The 26,065-nt window shown below is 34.6% G+C and overlaps 1 protein-coding gene across 11 annotated transcripts in view; it reads left to right on the forward strand.

Annotated features, from left to right (window-relative positions):
• The window catches only part of PUM2 (pumilio RNA binding family member 2), a gene marked incomplete at its 5' end in the record, with an annotated part of 92,576 nt that overhangs the window by 40,699 nt on the left and 25,812 nt on the right, over nt 1–26,065 (forward strand). For 7 of the 11 annotated variants that reach the window (XM_079940551.1, XM_079940550.1, XM_079940552.1 and 4 more), the window contains 6 exons: nt 2,895–3,020; nt 5,721–5,863; nt 7,550–7,679; nt 17,947–18,090; nt 18,207–18,497; nt 22,596–22,832. In XM_079940551.1, the coding sequence (XP_079796677.1) occupies nt 2,895–3,020; nt 5,721–5,863; nt 7,550–7,679; nt 17,947–18,090; nt 18,207–18,497; nt 22,596–22,832 (1,071 nt within the window). The remainder of the gene's footprint in view (nt 1–2,894; nt 3,021–5,720; nt 5,864–7,549; nt 7,680–17,946; nt 18,091–18,206; nt 18,498–22,595; nt 22,833–26,065) is intronic. The other 4 variants (XM_079940556.1, XM_079940547.1, XM_079940553.1 and 1 more) reach the window with 1 other exon arrangement.

Genomic DNA, 26,065 nt, shown 5'->3' on the forward strand with positions numbered 1-26,065 from the left:
CTCAACCATATTTCAAAACAATTATTATCCACAGTGATTAAAACGGTGTGGCACTGGCCTAGAAATATACAAGTCGATCAGTAAACAAGAACACTCTGAAATGGGTGTGTGTATGTTTGGGGTGCAGTGGTGGGGTAATTTTAACCTTGACATTGCAAACTAATTATAAAAGAATATCTTTGGAGAATAAGTTGGAGATAATCGGGTCATATTCCTGATGAATTAAAAATTTTAATGAGAAAAAATAAAGGTATAAAAGATTTGATATGTTTTTTCTCTTTGATAGCCGAAGAACTATAGATTAAAACCAAAAAATTTGAATGCTTTATTTTACTTCTGATGTTGACAACTTTTAAAAAGTTTGATAATATCCTATTTCAGCGGGAGTGTAAGTGGTATTCTCATATACTTATGGTAGTAATGTAAATTGGTACCACTTTCCTGGAGGGTAATCTGGAAATGTGGATCAAGAAATTATATATATTTGTCCATTTACGTGAATTTTCATGAGGATATGATGATGCTGTATTATACTTAAAGAATAATAGCACTATTTATAGCAAAAATTGTGACTCATCTAAATATATATCTGTAGTAGACTGGTTAAATCATGTTTCTTCTATGTAGTGGGATACAAAACTATGAAGCTATTAAAAAAAATGAACTAGGGCATTCCCTGGCGGTCTAGTGGTTAGGACTCGTGCTTTCATTGCCAAGGGCTAGGGTTCCATCCCTGGTTGGGGAACTAAGATCGACAAGCCACGCAGCACCCCCGCCTCACCCCCACCCCCCACCCCCCCAAATTGAATTAGATAGGTATCTGTTGACATAGAAAGGGATCTGTGGTTAATTGGCAAGTGAAAAAAGCATATTAAAGTACCGTTATACCCTGTAATATAAAATGTATGAGTGTGTGTTTATAAATATAAAAATTTAGAAGGGTATACATTTATACATATGTGCATATGTAAACACAGATTCAAAAACATGTATATATACATGCAAACATATACATATTTATATGTACACTAACAAGCATACGGTTTGATGTCTAATGTGTTGCAAATATTTCTAAGTGAATCATGTGAGCTTAAACTAAGTTTTCTTCATTTTTTTTGGCAGAAGTTTCAATATATATCCGTTAGGTCACACTAATTCCTTGTTTTTCAAATATTTGAAACCTTCCTGCTTTTTATCTGCTTTGTAATATAAATATGGAGAGAGCTATGTTAAAATCATGTCTAAAATTGAAAAAAAAAGTTTTAGAAGGCTATAAACCACCTGCCAGTAAAGGTTACATGAGGACTTTGGCTTTCCACGTTATATACTTAAATAGTATCTCATTTTTTAAAAGCAATCTTTTTTAATCATAAAAATATAGAATATAAAATTAGGCCCTGACTTTTCAATTTGTAGTTATAGGAGTAGAACATGGATATCAATACATCTTTATTCTTGTCATAAAGATAATCACAGTAGAGGAACCAGAAGTAAATCTTGAAACCTTCGACCTAGGACATAGCTAAGAATGCAACTTGGAGCAAATGATTTTTTAAATAGTGCAAGGATTTTGTTGAATCCTCTGTTTAATTCTTATTTTTTTTTTTACTAAAAGCAGATTTTTCAAATGGCCATGCTATGCCTGGGCTTGAAATCAGTATTGTAGCTTGTGGCCAATATTTCTTAAAATTAAGTAATTTAGAAATCAATGAAGAGAAAAATTAAATAGAGTGCATTGGAACCTCATAAGGATAAATATCTTTTTGAGATTTTTGTTTGTGGCATGTGTGTGTATATGGACACTAGGGAAATGTATTTTACATTGTGGGTTACAGTCACAAAATGTGAAAGCCACTATAATATAGTTAAAATTAGGTTTCTGAATCTTGATTTTAAGACCTAGATTTTAAGATAAATGTACCTTTTGAATACTTTTTAAAAAATTGTTTTATGTCCACCTGCTTTATGCCCATATCTCCCCACCATCATCTTTTAACTTGAGCTCCTTTAACTTTAAACACATTCTCTTTAATTATTTCCCTACCTTGTACTTGTCACAGTTAGTTTCCAGAAGCGGAAACTCTCGCAGTACATTTTCAAAGTAATTTTTTAGTACCTTATGATAAAAGGTCTACATACTGATTCCTGCTCAATACCAGCGGTTTTCTTCTTTCTTTAATAAGTACCGCAAATGAATATTTTAAAATCTTTCTTAGCCTTAACCAAATCTATATTGGCATATATTAGACTCAGAAGTGGGTTTACGCTCCTGCTTAAAACTGTTCATTGTTTTATTTTCAGGATAAGGTCCAAACTACTTAGCATGACCCAGGAAACTCTTCATGAGTCTTCATGCTGATTATAACTCCAGTTTTATCTTATACACTACAGCCCCACTCCATCCTACCAAAAGCTTCTTGGATACCCCTACTTTCTGTGCTCATATAGCACTTACACTATATTCTAATTGCCAACTTACTTGTTTGTTTTTCTCACTAGATGGAGTGATTTGTGGGTGTAGATCATATCTGTCTCTCTCAGTGTTGAATCCCTAGCTCACAGTATGGCTTAATAAGGATTGAATGAAAAACCACTATTGAACAATAGCAATTCTAGCTCTAAACATTTATTGTGTGTATATGCTAGTACTATACAGTCATGTATATTTAATTCTAACAAAAATCACTGGTGATAAACCAGTTTCATAAACAAAGAACCCCAGAGTCAGGTTGTATTACATGCCCAAGGTCACTTAGTTAATAAGAATTAGAATCATTATACACCCTCTCCTCCCCCACCAACCCTAATTTCAGAAGAAATGTTTTTTTTTTTAACCTGATGAAGAAAATCATACATATTTTTTTATTTATTATTTCTCCCCCTTTAAAATACAGCTGGTGTATTCTCAGCAGGCCTTGCTCCAGCTGCATTTGTGCCAAATCCATATATTATTAGTGCTGCTCCTCCAGGGACTGACCCGTATACTGCAGCAGGATTGGCTGCAGCAGCAACATTAGCAGGTAACTTACTGTTCATACTTGTTGCTTGTTATGGATTTAGTTTTAATTTGGGGATAAGCTTTGTTTTTGTCTATTTGGGCAATTTGAAGTTTCTAGGAGAAAACTGAAACATTTATCCAGAATGAACTGAAGTTTCCAGAGAGTTTATTTTTCGACTGTAATGCTACAGGAGAAAACCTAAGTTGGATAACTCGTTTCCTCCTGTACATAGTTGTTTTACATTTTAGTTTTACAGTCTCAGAAATCTTACATTAGCAGCCACAAATCTTTATTCTTGTGACTGATCCCATTACCCACAGAGACAGTACAAATAAAGTTACTTCTCAGAAAATAAACTGGGGGTAGCTGCTATAAATACCCAGGTCAGGGATAGTACAAGGTAAAGAGGTTCAGTGATCTTAAGAGAATGAGTATCTAAAAAGTAAAGTTAAATTAGCAATGTTAAAATGTGCAGGCAAGCTGAGGGACAAGAAGGTGGGATTGAGGTGGAAAGAACTTATTAAGTGCCAAAGCCTGATAACCACCACTCAAAATCTGAAGTAAAAACCAAAAGTACACAATGTCACATGTCAGTTGTATGGCAGTAAAGCTGGGAAAAAAAATTTTTTAAACCAAACTGTATTTATGTCTTATTTAAGTAAGGGAGAGTTGTGTACCGGTTAGGCACAGTCTTACTGAGCAGAGTGATTTGCTGATCTTCTATAGGATTTGGGGGGAAGGTTGTTTTATGTTGAGTTAGTTACAGAGACAGGAATGAATTTGTCTTAAGCATGATTTATGTTGGTTACCAAGGCAGGAAGAGGGAGATGTCAACCATAGAAGTGTGTTCCTTGGGTTGAGTCTGTTGATTGGCTAACTTTTCATAACTTTAAGCTGTCACTGATAAGTTCACTGAATTATCACTGATCAATTAATTTTAAATCCACTTCTGGTAGTTATTTATTATTGTGACTGCAGAACAGTTAGTCTTTTCATAGGCGTTTTTTTATACTCAGGACTTTAAGACCTGAAAAAAATGTTAATTTCAAATTCTTGTTTGATATCTTAGCAGACTGAAACTAACCTGTCACATTCAGTAGATTTGGTATAGATCTGCATGTGATTCCATAAAGATGTGAGCTTTCCCGGTACTATTTAACTGGATGTTAGTATGTAAAGTGCTAGTATATCATACATACATAAAATCATTAATCTATGGAACTGAAGGAAGCAACTTTAAGAGGTCATTAGTTTTGAGATAAGGATTCCTGGCGTTCTGAACTTACTTAGGCTTTCTAAGATCAGCACTGTTCAGTAGAAATAGAACGTGAGCCAGATAATGTAACTTAGATTTTTCTAGTAACCACATTATAAAAGTAAACCACAGATGAAATTAATTTCAGTATGTTTGATTTAGCTCAGTATATCATGTAATCAATATTTTTTAAATTATTAATAGATATTTTATTTATTTTTAATGCTAAGTCTTCAAAATCCTGTGTGTATTACATACTTACAGCACATCTTAATTCAGGCTCTCCAGCTTTTAATTGTTTAGCCACAGATGACTTCCGGCTACTTTTGGACAGAGAGGTTCTAGATGGATGTCTGATTCTTTTGTTTTGTTTTGACAGTGTATCCTTTCTTCATAAATCCTTTTCTATATTTTAAGAGTCTTCATTGTAGATTGTGCTTAAACTATCTTTAGAAATATATTTTACCTTTAAACTGTTCAGAGCTTTTCATTTTAGTGATTGAGTCAGTTACACTGGGCTTTATTTTCTTCCAAAACAAAGTGAAACCAAGAGTTTCACTTTCTAAAGTATACACATTAGATATACTAAAATCATATCAGTGGAATTTAGGGACATGTATCAGTCAGGAAACATGACATCGTAATCATTAGTTTAATGGCAGGGCTTATTGTGTGATACTATTTACTGTCCAGAAATGAAATTTTATCTTGAATAAAGTAGAATAGAGCAAGAATTCATTCTGTTTTTCCTGGTTTGCTTTTTTATGTCTATGTCCATGATTATATATCATAGTTCTTTCTTAACTTACTAGTTCCATCTTCCTAACCATAAAGACACTGATGTTTCATTTGTTTTTACATGATTTTCAATTGTTTTGTGAGAATTGTAACTAATTCTGTTTCAGATATGAAGAATATTTTAAAATTCACAGTTTACAATTAAAATACAGTTGTAGCAAGCTTAGTACCAACATTTTCCTTAGTTTTATGTTATAGATTACAAATTAAAAGCCAAAAATGTTTGTTTTCAATTTTAAAAATTCCTTTTTAAAGAAAATGCTGAGTTGAGTATAGGAACTCTTATAGTTCTATGGTGTTTAATGTTCCTATTTGCCAGTATCAAATGCATAAACTAGCATTCAATAATAGGTGTTGAAGAGATGGTTCAGTGTCCTGTCAGTTCATTGGTCTTCTTGAGTTTAGTTCACATCTTTTCATTAAGACGACTGCTGTCACCTCTGAATACTTTCTTTTTTAATAATCCATACCTCAGTGAGACTTTCTAGTAAAACTGGGAAAAAGAGAAAAGGGAAGACAGTTGTATGTGGGTAGAGGATTGTAAGGACATCTGCTCTAAGTCTTATGCACTGTCCCTTTTTTATGGTCTAATGGTAACTAACCTTATTTATCTATAAAATGTAGTGACTTTTTTTATTTTTTTTGGGGGGGTGGGATGTGGGGTTTAGGTCCGGCAGTGGTTCCACCTCAGTATTATGGTGTTCCGTGGGGGGTGTATCCAGCCAATTTATTTCAGCAGCAGGCTGCAGCTGCGGCAAACAACACAGCAAATCAGCAAGCAGCATCACAAGCTCAGCCTGGACAGCAACAGGTATAGGCCCGCCTTCATTAAATACTACCTGAAGAGTCTTGGAAATTTCATGAGCTCCCTGCATTCAAGATCTGTGTTTTTTTATTTTCCCCAATATGTAGCACAGTACTTATCATATAGTTGGCATACAAATATTGATTATGTGGTTTTTTTCCTCCAGTAGTCATATATATGAACTTAAAGATCTGGTTGTATTCCACTTCAACATTTCTATTATTGAAACTGTCTTGAAATCTCTAGCAGTTTTAAATTTTCTTTTCATCACTTCTTAAAGTGTGCTCATAATGTTTCTGTCAAAGTAATTGTCATTTCATTTTCTTCTGGGTATTTAAATTGCTATTTTAAATATTAACTTAATATATTTCTGACCAGAAAAAGGAGATTACTGGGTACTTTGTTTTTAAGCGAGGAAAGATGAAATATTTTCACTAAAGGTTAGATTTCTTAAAACAGAAAATGTTTATTTTTAAGGTTTTTTTTTTAAATTTCAGCCACTTTTCTGGAACTATTTTTATAAATAAATGTAAAAGAAAAATTCTGATAAAAATTCCAGAATTCTGTTTGTCAAATTTATCTTTTTTTTTTTTTTCGGTACGCGGTCCTCTCACTGTTGTGGCCTCTCCCGTTGCGGAGCACAGGCTCTGGACGCGCAGGCTCAGCGGCCATGGTTCACAGGCCTAGCCGCTCCGCGGCATGTGGAATCTTCCCGGACCGGGGCACAAACCCGTGTCCCCTGCATCGGCAGGTGGACTCTCAACCACTGTGCCACCAGGGAAACCCCAAATTTATCATATTTATACCAAAGAAGCAACTTAATGACAAGTATAGTGTTACTTGGCAGTTGAATTTTCTTTTAAACTATATTGATATTCTGTTAAAGCTGTCCTTTAGCTCAGTCCTTGTAGATTATACCACAGCACCATTTAATAAATTCTTTTTAAATCTGTGTCTTCTTTGGGCAGATAAAAATATCACATTGCCTAAACATCACATATACCTGTGCGTGATGCTTACTTACACGGATGGACTTAAGATGAATCTCCCTTGTCCTGAATTGTTTAAGTATTTACCTTTGTGAAATTAATGTGTATCATGCTTGTGTATATATTCACTACAACAACTATGTATTACGAAGCAGTTTGACCAGCCTTAAGAGTTTTCACATTTTTTGATGAAATCTTTTGTTCCTTTTTTAACACTAAGGTTTTACAGTAAAAAGCAGCTTTTTACTCACTTTAATTAAAGCTTCTGAATTCTGAAAACTTGGTTCAATTTGAAGTTTTCACTCTGCACCACAATCTCGTACCAGACTAATTGAATAATTATACTTAATTTAGAGTTTTCAGTCTTAGAAAATAATAAAATTTAAACTTTTGTCTTCATGTAAGATTTTGCCATTCCCTTCTCACCGCCCAAATATCTGTCTCTCATTTTAATACTACTTTGGTAGGTTAAAGAGCACAAATGCTAGAAATAATTGTTCCTGAAGACCCTCTACCATGTTGCTTAATAGATTATGTTTTTGGTGTTACGTTATTTGTATTTTTTTATGATAAACTGACATTTCATTGAATGTAAATATGTTCAAAGAATATCCAAAGGCTATCTGTGATATATACAGAGTTGTCTGAGATAAATTTGTTATTTTATAATTTCGTTTTTAAGGAAATTGTTTGTCCTTTGTAGGTTCTTCGTGCTGGAGCAGGTCAGCGCCCTCTTACTCCCAATCAGGGCCAGCAAGGGCAGCAAGCTGAATCACTTGCAGCAGCAAATCCAACTTTGGCTTTTGGTCAGGGTCTTGCTACCGGCATGCCAGGTATATAGTTGGTTAATTGTGGAAATTTGAATAGACTTAAAATGTTAAATGTAGATTCTCACACTGAGGAGTGAGAAAAATCAAGAAATGTCTTTAAATCTTGCCTACCCTGCAATGCATTATTTACAACTCAGGTGCCAATAGTTGAAATCAGTATTGCTTGCGAGACAATGACAGGGATGGCAAATATGTGTTAGAATTCTCAAAAACCTTTTTTTCTTAAGTCTGTTTATGGTGTAAATCAAAGCGTCTTTCCAGTGGAGTGTAGCCCAGAATTCTTTTTTTTTTTTTTTTAAGATGTTGGGGGTAGGAGTTTATTTATAAATGTATTTATTTTTGCTGTGTTGGGTCTTCGTTTCTGTGCGAGGGCTTTCTCTAGTTGTGGCGAGCGGGGGCCACTCTTCATCGCAGTGCGCGGGCCTCTCACTGTCGCAGCCTCTCTTGTTGCGGAGCACAGGCTCCAGACACGCAGGCTCAGTAGTTGTGGCTCACGGGCCTAGTTGCTCCGCGGCATGTGGGATCCTCCCAGACCAGGGCTCGAACCCGTGTCCCCTCCATTAGCAGGCAGATTCTCAACCACTGCGCCACGAGGGAAGCCCTCAGCCCAGAATTCTTAATGCAGTGCTTTAAGAAATAAAACCATTAGGTGGTATGTCAAACAAAACCTATTTGCCATTTCTGCCTTACAAGGATAGTCAGTCATTTAATTAATTAATGTTGAAAAGTGTACAGCTAACATTTTCCACTTAGAACATTGCTCAGTCGTTTAGCACATTTATATAGTATTTTAACCTGTTGGTTTTTATAACCTAATGGCATCAGCATTTACTAAAGTTTTCTGCCTGTTGCCACAGTACAACTTTTAGAAAAGGCCAACAAAGTACATTTTTTGTGAAGTAAATTTGTGAAACTAAATACAAAATTAGTACTTTAATATTAAACAGTGGAAGATGGAAGGAAGGTATTTTTCTTAAGCTAATGAAGCAGCACTTGTTATGTTTGGTTCTTTTGAATTTTATTTTATTTTATTTTTATACAGCAGGTTCTTATTAGTTATCTATTAGCACTTGTTATGTTTTTAAAGGCTACATTTGAATGTCCGTAGATAATGCATCACTTCCCATTCTATTCCTTCATTTCTCTTCATTCCTAAAGACTCACTTTCAAGCATGCCATTTTTTCACTTTCGGTATATGAGTAGTTACTCCTTCAGCTGTAGATTACAGCTAACCCTTGAACAACCATGGGTTTGAACTGCGTGGGTCCACTTACATGTGGATCTTTTTCAATAAATATGTACTATAGTACTACACAATCTGTGGTTGTTTCAATCCTGCGGGTGCAAAATATTGGATATGGAGGGTTAACTGTAAAGTTATTTGCAGATTTTCAGTTGCACAGAGGGTTGGTGCCCCAAGCCCTGCATTGTTTAAGAGTCAACTATACTGATCAATGAAATACGTGTTCCAGTTTTCATTAATTGTACTGTAGATAGATTTTCTATTCAGATCATTTAGGAGATGTGTTTAATGCATTGGACATGATCCTGACTTACATGATTGAGGGGTTTTTTTTACATGCTGCTAAATATTTCTGTATATTATTTTGAGGAGTTCTGTATCAATTACATTCATTCTGTTCTCTCTGAAATTCTAAGGTCTGAGTTTATCATCTTGTTTAGCCTACTGAATGAAAAAAAGGATGTTAATATTGCTGTCCCTGGAGTACAAATGATAATAGAATGGGGGACATTCTCATTATTTTCCTTTTTTACCCCAGCTGTATACTTGCTTCATGGAAGCTGCTCTCCCAGAGCTGCTGTAGATTAGAGACCCTGGCAAAAGCAGCCCTTAGTGAAATGGACTGTGAAGCAGAAGTTGTAGGCATGTGGAGAGACATGGAACAGGGCTAAAAGAACTGAGCTGGGAGTTTATGAAAGCCACTGCTAAGACCATTCTGGGTTCCTCTTGGGTTTTAGCTATAAATAGAAAAGGGAGAAGAGTCATGGAGTACAACAGTCCTGTCTTACTAGATTCTAAATAGGATTTTGATTTAAGAGAATGCTTCTGACCTGTGTTTCTTTGCTTCTCCCTTTAACTTATTGCTTATTGTTTTAGACTTTTGGTGCTGGGCCTATTACCCATTTCTTATAAATGCCTTTGCTCCTCTTCCTCATATTCACCTCATGTTCTTATTTACTAAAAACGTCAAGGTATTTTGCTATTAATTTTATCAGCTTTGGTCTTCTCAAAATTTATTTTTATGTTCACTTCTTTCCATTCTATAAGAAAGCTCTTTATTGCTTTTTTTGTTTTGTTTTGTTCATCAGTGAACTCTATCTTGGTACTCCTAAAAGAAAACCACTTTTTACACGATATTTGTCTAAAAACCATTGACTGTCTTTGGAGTGATGAGAAAATTAAAAGCAATTAAATTTAGGGAAAAAAACCAAATTATTTTACCTAACCTTCTAAGCCACAACATTTAGTCCCTTTACAACTGTAAAATGTAAAAATCATTTTCACAAAAAGGGCTTTACTAGAAATAATATTTGTGTGCCTAAGTGACTTGTTGACTGTTCATATGATTCCCTCACTGTAAAACTTTTCTCTAATACCTTCTATACTTTATTCTGCCCAGGACTATGATGAAATAATTCTCCCTTATTCAAATAGTTACATAGATATAAAGTTTTATGTGTTATATCTTTATATGGTTTAAAGATATAAAGCTAATACAAAAGCTTGCTTAGAAAATTGTTTATTTCTTCAAATCTCATGCAGTCCTTAGCTTTTCCACCTTCTGTCCTTCACTTCTCATCCATCAAATCCCTGTTCCTTGTACTGTATTGATTATAGACTTTCAATCCTTCTGCTTGATTATATATGCCATCATTGTTTTTTAGTCTTGTATTTTCAGTCTTTCTCCCTCTGCCACCTCCTTTTCCATAACCACGATGCTAGTCTGCCTCTTCATCCTAAAAAGCTTTATCTCTCTTGTGCTCCCCTCTTATACTACCTTTCAGAATTTACATTCTACCCCACACTTCTTTTAAGCCCCGCCTCCACGATTCCTTTTCATACGTAGCTCTAATGTAACTCAGTGCCAAAGTATGACTTCCTCTCCTCCATCCTTACTTTTCTCAATTCTTTGTTGTATTACACAACTTTGTTGTATGTCCAACTTTCTGCAGCTCCTCTCTACTACATTTGTGTGATATTTTACTCTCCTGGCTCTCCCATCTTGCTCATTGCTTTTTGTCAGTCTCCCTTTCCTCTGTATATCACTTAAATGTAAAAGACTTTCTGGCTTTAGTGACTAGATGCTTTGGAGTCAGATCTGCCAATTAATTGTGTGACCTTGGCCATGTTACTTTCCTCTTTGAACCTTAGTTTCAATATTGGAAAAACAGAGATACTTTATATTTTTTCTGTGGAAGAGTCTTAACTACATTCATCTTTTCACCTGTCTTTCCTATACCAGTAAACCAGTGAGTTTACGTCTGCATCTTGGATTCTTTTCTGAACACTTAACACATTTCTACATTTGTACAAGATGTTACCGTGTATATGTTCCTGCCACTCCTTAAACTGAAAATGTCCAAAAATGAACTCACCTCTCCCAAATTTGCTTATCTTATTGTTTACCCTATTTCACTATTAACCCCGCTATCCCCTTGAGCTAGAAATTTTTGGCTTCATTCTCAGAGTCATCTTTAACTCTTGGTTTTCTTTTGTGCTCCACATTCAGTGACTTGCCAGTTGTTGTTTATTCTCTCATGTTCACTTCTTTTCATCTCTGCTATTCTTGTTCAGCTTCTCCTATATCCTCCCACTAACTCTGTCTGCCTCCAATCTCTTCTGTTTATTTCATCTTTTTATTCTCCCCTCAGTTACCTTTCAAAAATACAGGTTAGTTCATACCATTCTGCTTCTTAACATTTTCATTAATATAGCTCCAAACTATTGATACCTTTTAACCTAATCAGTACTGTCCTGGTCCTATGCTTTAACACACTAGACCACATACTGTTCCACAAATATCCTTTTATGCCTTTAGCCCTAGCTAATACTTTTAGTTTAGAATACACTTTTATAAATTTTAAGCAAAATTGGGATATATACTTTTACATTTTCCTTTTTAAAGCCTTGCTTTATACTTTGTGATTAACTTTCCTTCTCATCGTTTAATATGATCCTTTCCATGAAGCCTTCCCAAATCTTTCCCACTGCTTGTTCATTAATACTTATTCCTCCTGGGACTTCCCTGGCAGTCCAGTGGTTAAGACACAGTGCTCCCAGCGCAGGGGGTGTGGGTTCGATCCCTGGTCAGGGAACTAAGATCCCACAGGCCGCGTGGCGCAGCCAAAAAAAAGAAAAATAATAGTAATCATTCTTTTTGCCATTCTTGTGGCACATAACTTGCTCCTTTCTTTACTACTTTTGTCTTCCTTGCGTTTCATTTAGCTATTTGTGGTTTGTTTTCTTAATTATTTTACCATGTTTGGAGGTATAAAGTGTGTTAAAATTAAAGTGGAAGAGTTATGTATTTCTCCCTAAGGAAAGTCATTTGATCAATGTCATGTCTGAAAATAAGTGGCATCTTAGAATTAAGAATATAGTACATTATTTTCGCTACAAATTGTATAATTCTTGAGTGTGGGGACCATGTCTTTTTTAATCTCTTGTGTCTTTTAGATAAGTAACAAAAAGATAATACAATAGAAATTAGAAACTTTTGAACTGAATGATTATGAAAATGCTACATATTTAGACTTGTGGCCTACACTTAAAAACAAAACATAGAAGAGGGGTATATAGGCTTTTTTTTTTAATTGAAGTATAGTTGATTTACAGTGTTGTTAGTTTCATGTGTACAACAGAGTGATTCAGTTATATTTATATATATATATTATTTTTCAGGTTCTTTTTCCTTATAGGTTATTATAAAATATCGAGTATAGTTCCCTGTGCTATACAGTAGGTCCTTGTTGGTTATCTATTTTATATATAGTAGTGTGTATATGTTACTCCGAAACTTCTCTAATTTCTGCCCCCTCTTCCTTTTTAGTAACCATAAGTTTGTTTTCTATGTCCGTGGGTCTATTTCTGTTTTGTGCATAAGTTCATTTGTATCGTTTTTTTTTTTTTAGATTCCACATATAAGCAATATCATATGATAGTTGTCTTTCTCTGTGTGGCTTACTTCACTTAGTATGATAATCTCTAGGTCCATCCATGTTGCTGCAAATGGCAGGAGTATATAGGCTTCAATGCATACATTAGAAAATAAGTTTCTATCTGGGAACCATAAAAGGAAGAGAATAAACCCAAAGAATTGTAGAAGGAAGCCAAATAATAAAGATAGAAACTGATGTGGATGAAATAGATGACAAACATATAGTTAAAAGAGTAGTTATATATAGTTATATATATATAGTTATCCCAAAATTTACGTCTTTGAAAAGACTAATAAAATTGATAAACCTCTGAGAGGTTCATCAAAAAAAAAGGTAAAGAGAGAAGACATAATAACCAATATCAGAAAAATAAAATAATCATAAGAGGGTATTCAGAACCAATCTCATGTTAAGAAATTGGAAATTGTAGACAAAGTGGACAAATAACTAGAACAATGTAACCAAACACACTCAAGGGTACATAGAAAATCTAAAGTTCATTACCATTAAATCAATTGAGTAATCAAAAATATTCCAAGAAAATTCCAGACCAGCACAACTTCAGTGGTGAATGATATCAGGCGTTCAAGGAAGAAATAATTCCAACGATTCCAATTTTTAAAATTCCAGAGAACAGAAAAAGAGGGTGTTCTTCCCATGCCATTTTATGGTACTAGCATTATCTTGATATTAAAACTCGTCAAACAGTGCAGAAAAGGAAAATTGTAGGCTCATCAGACTTATGGACATGGATTTAGAAATCCTCAAATATTAGCAAACCAGATGTAGCAATGTAAAGCAGGATAATATATCATGAACAAGTTGGTTTTATCCCAAGAATGCAAGATGAGCATTAGCAAATCACAGTGTAATTCGCCACATTAAAAGATAATCATAAGAACTTCTCAAAAGATGCAGGAAAAGCATAATAAATTTATATATTGACTTTAAAAAAAAAAACCTCTTTAACAGTTATGAACCAGAAGATAACGTCTTTAATATGCTGTGGAGTCGGGAGGGAATTAAACACCCTACCCCACTTCCCAAGGATGATAGACTTTGCTATTTATAGGAAATACTTGGAAGCGTTCCATCTAAGACTGGGAATAAGACAAGGATTTCTGCTAACGATACTTCTCTTCAACATTATATTAAAGAGCCTAGCCAGTATATAACATGAGAGAAATTCTAGTAAAATGAAAAAGTTCTGTAAATAGAAAAACACAACTGTCATTTGCAGAAAATATGATTGTATTAACTGAATCTGCAGATAAAGTATTAGAATTAATGTGTTTTTGTTAAGGTTTTTGGATATAAAAATCAGGTTAAAAATCTTTCTGTTAGGGCTTCCCTGGTGGCGCAGAGGTTGAGAGTCCGCCTGCCGATGCAGGGGACACGGGTTCGTGCCCCGGTCTGGGAGGATCCCACATGCCGCGGAGCGGCTGGGCCCGTGAGCCGTGGCCGCTGAGCCTGTGCGTCCGGAGCCTGTGCTCCGCGACGGGAGAGGCCACGACAGTGAGAGGCCCGCGTACCGCAAAAAAAAAAAAAAAAAAAAAATCTTTCTGTTAACCAACAGCCTTTTCTTTTTCTTTTTTTTTTTTTTCCTGACATGCTGCGCTGCTTGCGGGGTCTTAGCTCTCCAACCAGGGATTGAACCCAGGCCCACGGCAGTAAAAGCGCTGAGTCCTAACCACTGGACTGCAAGGGAACTCCCAACACCATAATGTTTTGAAATGAAAAATTTGAAGGTTATTATTTACAGTAGTCAGAAGTACCTAGGAATAAGTCTAACAAAAAATGTGCCCAGTTTCTATGGGAAGCAGCTTTGTTTAGACATTAAAGGAGACCTAAATAAACAAACCATTGGGCAACTCAATATTTTAAACATGCCAGTTCTCCCCATATTAACCTGTAGTTTCAGTGCATTTCCAATCAAAAATCCCAGTGGGTTCTTTTGGTGGTTCTTTTTGACAGCTGATACTAAAATTTAATGAAAATGCAAAGAGTCAAGATTAGCCAAAACATTCTTAAAGAACAAAAGTAAGTAGAAGGACTTGCTCTGTTCTAACTTACAGAGTAAGATTTACTCTAAAGCTGCAGTTGAATTACTACATGGACAAACAGACCAGTGGAACAAAGTAGAGACCCCAAAAGTGAGATTCCCAAAAGAAATGGCCACCTAATTAATAGCAAAGAAAGCAGCAAAAAGCAGTAGGGAGGAATGAATGACTTGTTTTATAAATAAGATGAAATAAAGAAAATTGATGATTTGGGCAACAAATTGAACCGCTGCCTTATCCTGTGTTCAGTACTCAGCTCCATTTGGATTTTAGACCTAAGTGTGGAAAAGTGGAATTTTAAAGCTATTAGAAGATAATATAGGGAAATTTTTTTATGAAAATAAAGGAAATAATAAATTTGAACCCATTACTTCAAAAGTCACCATAAAGAGAATCACAGGTCAGGCTAAGAATGGAAGAAGACATTTGCAATACATTAAAACAGTGAAACACCTGAATTCAGCATACATAAAGAATTATAAATCAATAAGAAAAGGCAGACCAATAGGAAAATGGGTGAAAGAGACTTGAACAGCTGTTTCCCCAGAGGAAATCCCAGTGCCTAATTAGCATATGAAAAGATGCTCAGCCTCCTTATGGGGAGAGAAAATCAAAACCACAACAGAACGCTTCTGCCTGTCTTTCAGATTGGCCAGTTTTTAAAAGTCTGACATTATCAAGTATTACTGAAGTCATGGAGCAATGGGAACTCTAATACCAAGGTGGTAAGCATGTAAATTTGCACAACCACTTTGAAGGCAGCTTGGCATTATTTGCCAAAGTTTGAAAATACACATGCCCTTTGGCCCAGGGTGTCAACTACTAGATATATACCTTAGATTAGAGAAATACGTATACATAACACACCAGCATACATATACAAAAATGTTTATGGCAGTCCTGTCGGCAGTGGCCCCAAACTGGCAACCGTGTAAGTGTAGAACGGATAAATTCATTGTGGTGTTTGTCCAATGAGGTGCTACACAATAATGAAGATGGAAACTAGAAGATCTCTGTATAACCACATGGATGAATCGTACCTAAAATTTTTTAAATAATTCAAACCAAATGATTGTTTAGAGAGAAGCGTTTATGGGAAGTAGAATGTGTAACTCTAAGGGAAAGAGAAGACTGGTAGAGCAGGGACTTTCGAGAGGTGGGATGCTGGGCAATTTTCTGTTTCTTGGCTTGGATGGTAGTTATACTTTTTTGTGTTGTAGTCATTATGATGTACTGTTTTTTGTACTTTTTATGTGTTTTATTTCACAATAAGAATAAAAATTTTTAAACACCTAAATATCATGCTCTGCTAATCAAGTACATTTTCTGGTTAAGAAAAAAATTACTCTCAGCCCCCTTTGTGTAGCTCGCCTCTGGTCCTTTTTTTACAGCAAAACTCCTCAAAAGCATTTCTGTACTTGTTTATTGTTCTTCCATTCTTTACTGAATTCACTACAGTTTGGCTTTTATCCTTACCAGAATGACTTCCATGTTGCTAAATTCATTGGTCAGGTTCTCAACTCTTAATGGCTTTTAGTAGCATTTGACATTGTTGATCACTCAGTGTTTGTTCAAATTCTTTTTTCTTTGGCCTCCAAGAGACCAAATTGTTTGAATTTTCTTTCTTTACTGGCTATTTCCTCTTAGTCTCTTCCCTTGTTCCTGCTCTCTGCAACCTCTTAATGTAAAGTACCCTCAGGCCATAAGCCCTGCCCTTTTATTTTCTTGGTGATTTTGTCCTTTTTTAGCTTATACCATCCTTATGTTGACCACTCCCATATTTATAATTCCAGCCTGAACCGCTCTCCTGAACTCTAGACTTGCATATCCTATGTGACAGTTACAGTTGGATATCTAATAATCTTCTCAAATTCATCATGTTCACTCCATGAGGAGAGGGCTTGAAAGCTTTACATTCCCTCCTAGGTTTTGCCCGATGCTTCTCTTCATTTGGCTGGACCTCCTAATTCATATCCATTGTATTAGTAAAATGGTAATTGCGAAGCAGAATTACTGTATTTAATTAAAACAGCCTTTTCATGTGAAAGTTTTGGTCTTAGTGGGAAAAGTAGTGTTTAAATTTAAAAGTATCCAAGGCTGCCAGTGCAGTTTTGCAAGTGGTCCTCAGACTTTTGAGCCTGAGTCTCTGTTACTGTATAAGACAGCCTTTCTCAGCCTGCGTTCTGGGAGAGAATAGCCCTATTGCCTTGAAGTATCCACGGTATATATATATATATAGTTAACTTCTCTCCCATGCATCTTGAGTTGTACTTACTATGCACCATCCTTGAGAGAATTGGCAAAATAGTCAGTTTTCTGTTCGAAATAGTCATTTTCTATTCTGTGGTTCAGATGAGGAGTCCCTACTGAGAAGGTCTATGAAGAGATAAACTTCACTCACCTGTCGTTCTGAATAATGCAAATTGTCACCTGCCTTGTGGTCATGGCTGTAATAAAACTAATGCCTATGTGATTTTCATTCAGATTGCAGCTTGAGAACCTTTACAAATTGACTGTTAAACCTTATGATTTTGAGTTATCTGTTTATATCATGATTTAATTTTTAAAGGGCTGCTTACAAATGAAAATCTAAGGGAATGCTGGTAATGAGGCACTTGGTTTACAAATTTACTAAAATTGCATAATAAATCGTACAGCATTCTCCCTCACTTCCCCGTAGTCTTTCTATCCATTCTCCTCTCGGGACAACTGACTAAATGGTAATAACTTTCAAGCATCAGCCCTTGATTACCTATGGTTTCAATATCAAGGAATATATCTCATCATTTTGTTGTCCATAGTGAGAGGCATCTCTGTTAAAATTTAGGAAAAAAATTTACTTGTGCTTTAGTACATTTTCATATATTTAGTAATACCTTCTCAGCTGTGTTTGCTTTTATATGGTGACTAACGTTTTTATATTAACAGTATAAATAGCTGTGTTGATAAAAACACAAATACGGGGGAAAATAAATACATGTTTTCTATAATGTTTTCATTGGTAAACATTTATTTTGATATTATCTAGGCTATCAAGTACTAACTCCAACTGCCTATTATGATCAGACTGGTGCCTTAGTGGTTGGCCCTGGAGCAAGAACTGGCCTCGGAGCTCCAGTTCGATTAATGGCTCCAACACCTGTTTTAATTAGTTCAGCAGCAGCACAAGCTGGTAAGTGTAACTGACATTTTCAGGGATAATATTTTTCTGGTGTTGTTTGAGATGTTTCAAAAATAGAAAATGGTTTTCTGGGTAGTTTTAAGAAGTGTCTGAAATTTAATTTACAGCAGCAGCAGCAGCAGCTGGAGGAACTGCAAATAGTCTCACAGGCAGCACAAATGGTCTCTTCCGGCCACTTGGCACTCAGCCACCACCGCAGCAGCAGCAGCCGCAGCAGCCAAGCACTAATCTGCAGTCGAATTCATTTTATGGGAGCACTTCTTTGACTAATAGCTCCCAGAGCAGTTCTTTATTTTCTCACGGACCTGGCCAACCTGGAAGTACATCTCTTGGCTTTGGAAGCAGTAGCTCTTTGGGTGCTGCTATAGGCTCAGCGCTCAGTGGATTTGGCTCATCAGGTAAGTTTCTTTTTAAGATGAGTGTACTCTGCTAAGTGGACATGAGGTATATGTATTTGTTTTTAATATTAATATAAACAGTAATAGCTTGTGGTATAGAAAGGACAGGAATAAGATACTGGTTTATTGGTTTAGTTTTGTAGCTGAAAAACCACCTCCTGTAACATTTAGGAATGCTTAACTCATTTCAAGCAGTCCATGCTTTACTCAAATATACATTTTCCCCTGGCTTTAAGAACTATATTACTGTAATTTTTGTTTTAGTAAGGTTTGTTTGGGATAATATGTATTATGCTAATTACTAGCTCTTCCCTTTGCTCTATAATATTAATGTTCGAGGAAGTAAATATTTTTGCCATCTTAAGTTTCTGGTGTTTTAAAATAATTTTTGTGTGCTCATCAGATGATTTATTCTTATTAAATGCTAACGGTTGTTAATGATCTCTATTTGGTATAATATATAAAAATAAAATATGATGTAATGTTCTAAACAGAAACCCCTAAGATAAATATGCCTATCTTTATATTAAACAACTTAGCCTTTATCACTAGAAGTTCATTTAAAAGGACTTTTTTTCCCATATCCTAGTTTTATATATAATCCTTAAGAAATCCAAATTTTAAATAGCTTCACAAAATAAATAATTTACCCACACAAACTGATTTTGTAACTGAGGAAGAGCTGAAATCAGAAGAGGCCTGCACTGACACCCTGTTGACACACATTGTATTATCAGTCTCTGGTGTTTCCAGAGTATTCAGGAAACAGAGGAAAAACAGCTTACTCTCATTCTCTTGGTACAATTGACAGCCTTTTCTTTATGAGGGGCAGGGCCATTTATTCACACCTCAAGAGGTTTTTTATTCCTCTCATGTCCTTGAGTCTTAAAATCTGGTTCTCATCTGTTTTCCCACCACATTAAATTATATTCTTTTCTGGTGTGAAAAGTGGCAAAAGTAACACATGCCAGTCATTACTAACTGTGCTTGCCAATTTTCTAAGTATCTTCTGAACTTCTTGAACATTCATATTTATAAATATGATGGTCTAGAACAACTATAAACTTTTAGGTGCAGAATGCTTTTTTGTTACAATGAAATACAAAAGGCAAATATATTTGCCTAATACAAAATTACCTAAAGAAATGGGCATGGGAACTTCTGAGGAAAAGTCTAGTGAACATAAAGACTGTTTAGTCTTAATTTTCCTGTTTGATTTTTTTTCATTCCTTTTGGAGCTTAGTCTTTTTATCTCTCGCCCAAGTGCCCCCATAGACTCATTTTTTTGTTTCTAACACAATTGACAAGTATTTTCCCCAGATAATCCTAGATTGCTGGAGAAAATCAAAAGAACATATAACTTTATAAAAAAAAATTTTGTGTGGAAATAACTAGTTTCTATAGATTGTAGACCCTAAATAATCCAGGAAAAATAGAGAAAAGACTTGATAAATCTCGGTCTGGTATAGATTTGTAGGAACTCCAAATTCCCATTTGTCTCTTAGTTGTTAAGAGCCTTCCCCCTGCATTCAGGAACTGATGAGCCATCAACATTTTGTTCTCTACACATGTCCCCTGCAGATGCCTCTTTCCCAAAAACTAATCATCTTCGTTCCTCCCTTATTTATGAGCATTGCTTACTCCATTCTGATTTCCAGTTTGGGGTACCTCTGTTTTACCTTGCTTCAGAGGACATTAACAGTTGCCACCCCTAAATACCAATAAATAACCTGTCATCTCCCTCCTCTTGGACATTTTATGAGCGTTCATTCAAGTGCTGCACTTAGGTACTCTTCGAAGTCTACCCATTGCCTTTTTACATTATGGCAATTCCATACCTATATGAAAGCTAAAATGTAATGTGTTTATGTGCTCATGTACACACACAGTAACATATACACATTCTTTTACCCATATGATGAAATTATTAATACTTAGTAGTGTTAAATACCCCAGTTTATAACTCAGCTCACCAGGAAGCTTAGCCATTGTAATAAAGTAATTAAATCACCATTTCTGTGACCCATTAGAATGTTCTTTTACAACTGAAAGTTTGTAATTTAACATTTTGTCCACAGTTGATAAATGATTAGTGACTCCACTGTCTAGCCGCTTAGATATTTTAGGTATACTTTGTTTTATATTTTGTAGTCATACTGTTGCAGATAATTTAGGCATATAGTAAAATTTAAGGAGCCAGTTTGTTAGGTTTAAAGTAAAGCTATTTCTGAATTACTTTTAAATGTTCGGCTTGGCTTTTCCTTTTTAGAGGAAAATAATATCGCATGTGTCAAAACTATGGTTTCTTTGATTATTTGCCAGGGGAATAATAGTGCTGCTGCTCTCATTAGAGAGCTGTTGTCTTTTTCCTTGTCATATAAATTGTTTTCTGAAATAAATAGGAATTTTAAATGTAGCCATGTTTTAGAAAAATCACTTTGACAGTGTCCTTTTAAATTAGCATAGTTAATATAGCCATTGACAATTTTGCCAAAACCATTCTTACAATAGTGTTTATTTTTTGCTATTAAAAATACATATAGTTACTAGTATTTCCCTGTAATATATCTTAAAAAGTGAGAATTTCAATAAAACATGATCAGTCTTCCAGAAACTGCACTCACTGGTTTAAAAGATTGAATACTGTTTATATAATATTTTGCTTAATACAGTAGTGTGAGCCTGGTGTTTTTCCTTTATAGAATTTTAAATTTGGTAAAACCAATGTAATTAAGTTTCCTATCTGTATTAATAAGCTTAACTTGGTCTACCATCATGTGCTCTGCTTAATTTTTCTCTTTAATCTGTACCCTTATGATCTATTTATAATTGACTTGCTATTAGAAAACCACAACCTAATAGAAACTTTAAAATTCTCTTGAAAAGAATTACCATATTGGTCCGAATATAGAGCTTGTCCTTAAAAAACTTGATAGGTTAAGAAATGTATTATGAAATTATTTTGGATATAAAGGCTTCAGTTTAAAAAGGCTTAGAAACAGTAAAAAACATACTTGAAAATACGGGCTCTAAGTGAGACTTATGAATTGGGAGTTTTGGACAACCCTTTTAAACACTTAGTAAAGAATTTGATTATCCAAATATATGTTGATTAACAGCCAGATCTTGTTGCTTTTCTGAGCATGCATAGCTACATGGTAATGTGAACCTACCATTTTTTTATGATTTTATGAAGTACAAAAGAAAAAAACTAGAAGGTTAATAGTTGAATTGGGGATTAAGTGAAAAACAAAAAAAAATTGGTATGTAGAACAATAAGGGATGTGATATAATTGTATACCATATAAGAAAAGAAAGGCTGATCAGTCTTTACTTGAGTAAGGGGCTCATGAGGCCAGAAATAGAATCTTAGGAATGGAAGATCCTGAGGGGTAAGTGAACAAATGTCTTTGGTTGATAACAGTAATGAGAGCTATCAGTTTTCTAAGAGAAAGTTTGATTTTTCCATATGTATTTTGTAATTTAGTTGCTGAAGGATAGGGAGAATGTGTAGTGTGAAAAGTACTGAGGAGTTAGCTGCCATCTATACTTCACAGCTGACTAATATTCGGGCCAATATGGACTTTAAAGGACTATGGTTTGAACACAAGCTGGAAGCCAAATCAAATGTGAATGGTGAGGGAAATGTATTAATATTCTGTTTATCAGTATAATCTTTTCTTGGCATTGGGTTGAAGTCTAAGAACTTGGTTCCAGAGATTAGGATACTACCAAAATTTAACCTTATTGGAATTTAATCTCTAGCATATCCTAAAGCAGACAACTTACAATTTCAGGGTTTATAAATCATACCAGGGTATTAAAGCACAGTAATCATATGTGTCAATGGTAAATATGTGTGAAATAATGAACATATGAGTGACTGCTCTTAAATATTTGGTTATTTTCTTGGGGTGCATTTATACCCTTTTATGATTAATAAGTTAGTATGTATAGTTATCACAGTAATTATCTTCTCTATAATGTTTCTAAAAATAATTATTGTGATCACTTCTGTTATTTCCCAGCAAGAGTTGGGGATAGGTTTTATTCAGTTAACACTGTATGTAATTAGGGTTTTTTTTATTTCTTCTTCAGTTGGCAGTTCTGCAAGTAGTAGTGCCACAAGGAGAGAGTCTCTATCTACTAGCTCTGACTTGTACAAAAGATCTAGTAGCAGCCTAGCACCCATAGGGCAACCATTTTACAATAGTCTGGGATTTTCCTCCTCTCCAAGTCCAATAGGCATGCCTCTGCCAAGCCAAACTCCAGGACATTCACTTACGCCACCGCCATCACTTTCATCACATGGATCCTCATCCAGTTTGCATTTAGGTAAAAAAAAAAAACCAAAACCCTTTTTATTTGTATGTATACATGTGAGTGTGTTTGTGTGTGTGTTTTATAATATGTGTAAAATATTTAATGTTGGATAAAACATGCCAAATTGCTTTTGCTTATAGATACTAGCCTTTTGAAAAAGTTCTACTTTTGTGAAAATTCAAAGTGAGGGTCTAATGTACAGTAAGGTAAAGACCCGTATTGTATCTTATGTTCCTTTTATGAAATACAGTGGTGTGTTTTTTTTCTCGTCTGTGCTTTTGATTTGTGTGTGTTTTAGATCATCTGAAAAGTCAATTATTTATACGTGATAGTGAAAGAAATTTCACGATCAAATGTTTGTGCACACCATATAAAATGGATAAGTAATAAGAACCTGCTGTATAAAAAAGTAAAATAAAATTCAAAAAAAAAGTTTGTGCACACCAAAAGCAATCATTAGTCACAAAGTTATTGAATTTAAATAATTTAGTTTAGTATGATGGTTTTTGCTTTGGCCTTTGAATGCCTGGCCATTTTACCACAGGGTTATATCAGGGTATATGAATTGAGTATGTTTGTGAGTTAGAGAATCTTATTATGTATGGGTTTGGTCCATGTAGTTCTCTTACTTTTGAACACATTGTTTAAGGAAAAAAACGTTCTAGGCTTGCTGTACCCTTGAAATCGGAACATTTAGAACTTTGGTTTATATCTGTATATTAAAATTGCCCCCACCCCAAGATTATTTGAATTGGTGGTTACCTTTTTCCCACTCCAGGAATTATTTAGCCATGTAGTTAACAGTATATTTTGAAGGGTTTTTGGATATCAGAGGCTGTGTATGAATCCGTCCCTGTCTCTTCAAAGAAAGTATTTTATTAAAATTAGATTTTGGATTTTTGTAATTCTAGTCATTTCAGCTAAAACTGAGAGATTCTATTGCTGATTCTTGTGTGCTTAGGAAGATTTAAATCAGCTTGTGATTTAAAAAGTAATGTTGCTTTTGTAAGCAGATATATTATAAATTAGTGATTATGTTTGACCCCGCCATCCCTATCATAAGGCTATAGTTATTTTTTCCTAAAGCTCAGTAATATAGTGAGTGTCCATGTAACAAAGGAATATTTTACAGTGATGATCATTTAGATTTATGTTATTACAAAGTGGGCTAGATTTCTTTTCTAAAGACTGGTCCTCCACCCCAAATTCTGGGCCTTTGCTCTTTTTGGGGATATTGACTGTATACAACCAATTAATTTATTTGAGTGGGGTCCTAAGATCTGCTTTGCAGCACTGTTTGTGTAAACTTATCAGTTTTTAGCCTACCACTTTCCTTCATTTATCTTTTCTTAGTCATAGGAGCTACTCAATTCCTGATTTTTATTATTTCTATTCAGACCCATTCCTACAACTCCCATATAAAACATGCCTTTGAGACTTTGAAATTGACACCAAAATTTGGAACAAAGCAAACCTAAAAATAGCCTTTCGTAATAGTTTTGTGTTTTATTTGTTAAGATTATATTTGTCGCGTCCTGTCATTTTTTTCATAGATAAGTTTCCGATCAGATTTCTGTCAACTGTTACTGCTTACGTTGTGCTTTAGTGCCTGTGTAAATGGCATTAATTATTCTACATAGCTTGTTTAGAAATTGGTTTATAAATGACGTTTTAGATGTCTCTAATTAAATAGCAATCTAGATTTTTTTTTTTGACTATAAAGAACCCAGGCATATAGATGCTTCTAGAAGGAATTCTAGTCAGTTATGAGAAGTAATCATCGTGTGGGCCAGCAGTTCTACATTGTAGCCTGATACTTTTGTACCCATGGTTTAAGCTAAACTCCTTAGTTTAGCTTCACCTTGAAATCTAGTATTTCTAAATCTAGTATTTATTTAATCTAGTATTTAAACACACCTCTGATTGAAATTGTCTGTAGATTATTTTCTTTTGTGATTCCCCAGTTTCTTTTAGCTTTAGTCATATTATGACTAGCAACCTGTTTGTTAACAAGGAATAGACCCTGCCAAGTTGAAAATAATTAAGTAGATTTCATAAATTTGCTCTTTGTGTATGTAGTGTTCATGGAAATAATCTATCTTTCGTTTTCATGTCATTGAATCACGATGCAAGACTTACATGCTCTCTGGTCTAAAAAATATATTTTTTAAATTGTATATCCCCGAAGTGGATTTCTTCATGAATCAAGTTATCAAGGCTGCTGATTGATAAAATACCTATGAAAATGAATTTGCATAGCCATTTAAAAAATAATCTTACTCTGCTCACATGTTAAGAATATAATATCATAAAATAGGGATAAATTCTCAGTTTCATTAGAATTGGTTGTAATTAATTAGTTCCAGCTGATTTTCTTATGAGATTTTTAAGACATATAGCCATTGTAGTTATTGGTAGGCCTGGATATCGATATTCTTAAAATATTGGATGAAACAGGTAACTTTTTTTTTTTTTTAAACCACCTATGCCTTTGCTCATGCTAGTTACTTGATTCACAGAAAAAGTGAATAGCAACATTGTGTGCTTCTGGCTTTCCAACAAAGATGTTTCATTTTTTAAAAAATAGTTGTCATTTGATCAACATAAGTATTTTTAGCAGGATGACCAGTAGTCACTTTGTGATTGAAGAACAAGTATTTCAACTGATGAATTTTGGTTGTTCATTTTTTTATAACCTAAAATATTTTTGTTAAGATTTGCAACCTTGTTGCTTTTTAAATATATTGAAGTCAGAAACATGAGAAGTAATTTTATCTTCCATATTCTAGTGTGAAATTTCTAAGAGAGATTCCTTTTTTAAAAACAATTATAGCCACAAAATCATTATCATACCTTTTAAAATTTATAAATTCTCATTACTCTAATTTCCCTAATTGACTTAAATGTCTTTTTACAGTTGTTGTGTTTCCATCAGGGTCCAAATAAGGTCCGTCATTTGTTTGATGTCTTTTAATATGGAACCATTTCCCCATCCTCTTTTTTTTTTTCCTTCACATTTATTTGTTGAAGAAACTTTGTTCTGTTGAATATCCCACATTCTGGACCTCGATGGTTTCTTCTCCATGGTGGTATTTTAACATGTTCCTCTATTCTCTGAATTTCCTATAAAGTGGAATTTAGGGGTTTGATCTGGTTGTTTGTTTGCTTTGCTGTTTGGTTCTGTATTTCTGCTGCACCGTATCAGGAGACACGTCTGGTTATTTCCTTTGTGAGGTTGTCTGCCA

This window comes from Stenella coeruleoalba, assembly GCF_951394435.1.
Source record: "Stenella coeruleoalba genome assembly, chromosome: 13".
In the NCBI taxonomy this organism is placed as follows: Eukaryota; Metazoa; Chordata; class Mammalia; order Artiodactyla; family Delphinidae; genus Stenella; species Stenella coeruleoalba.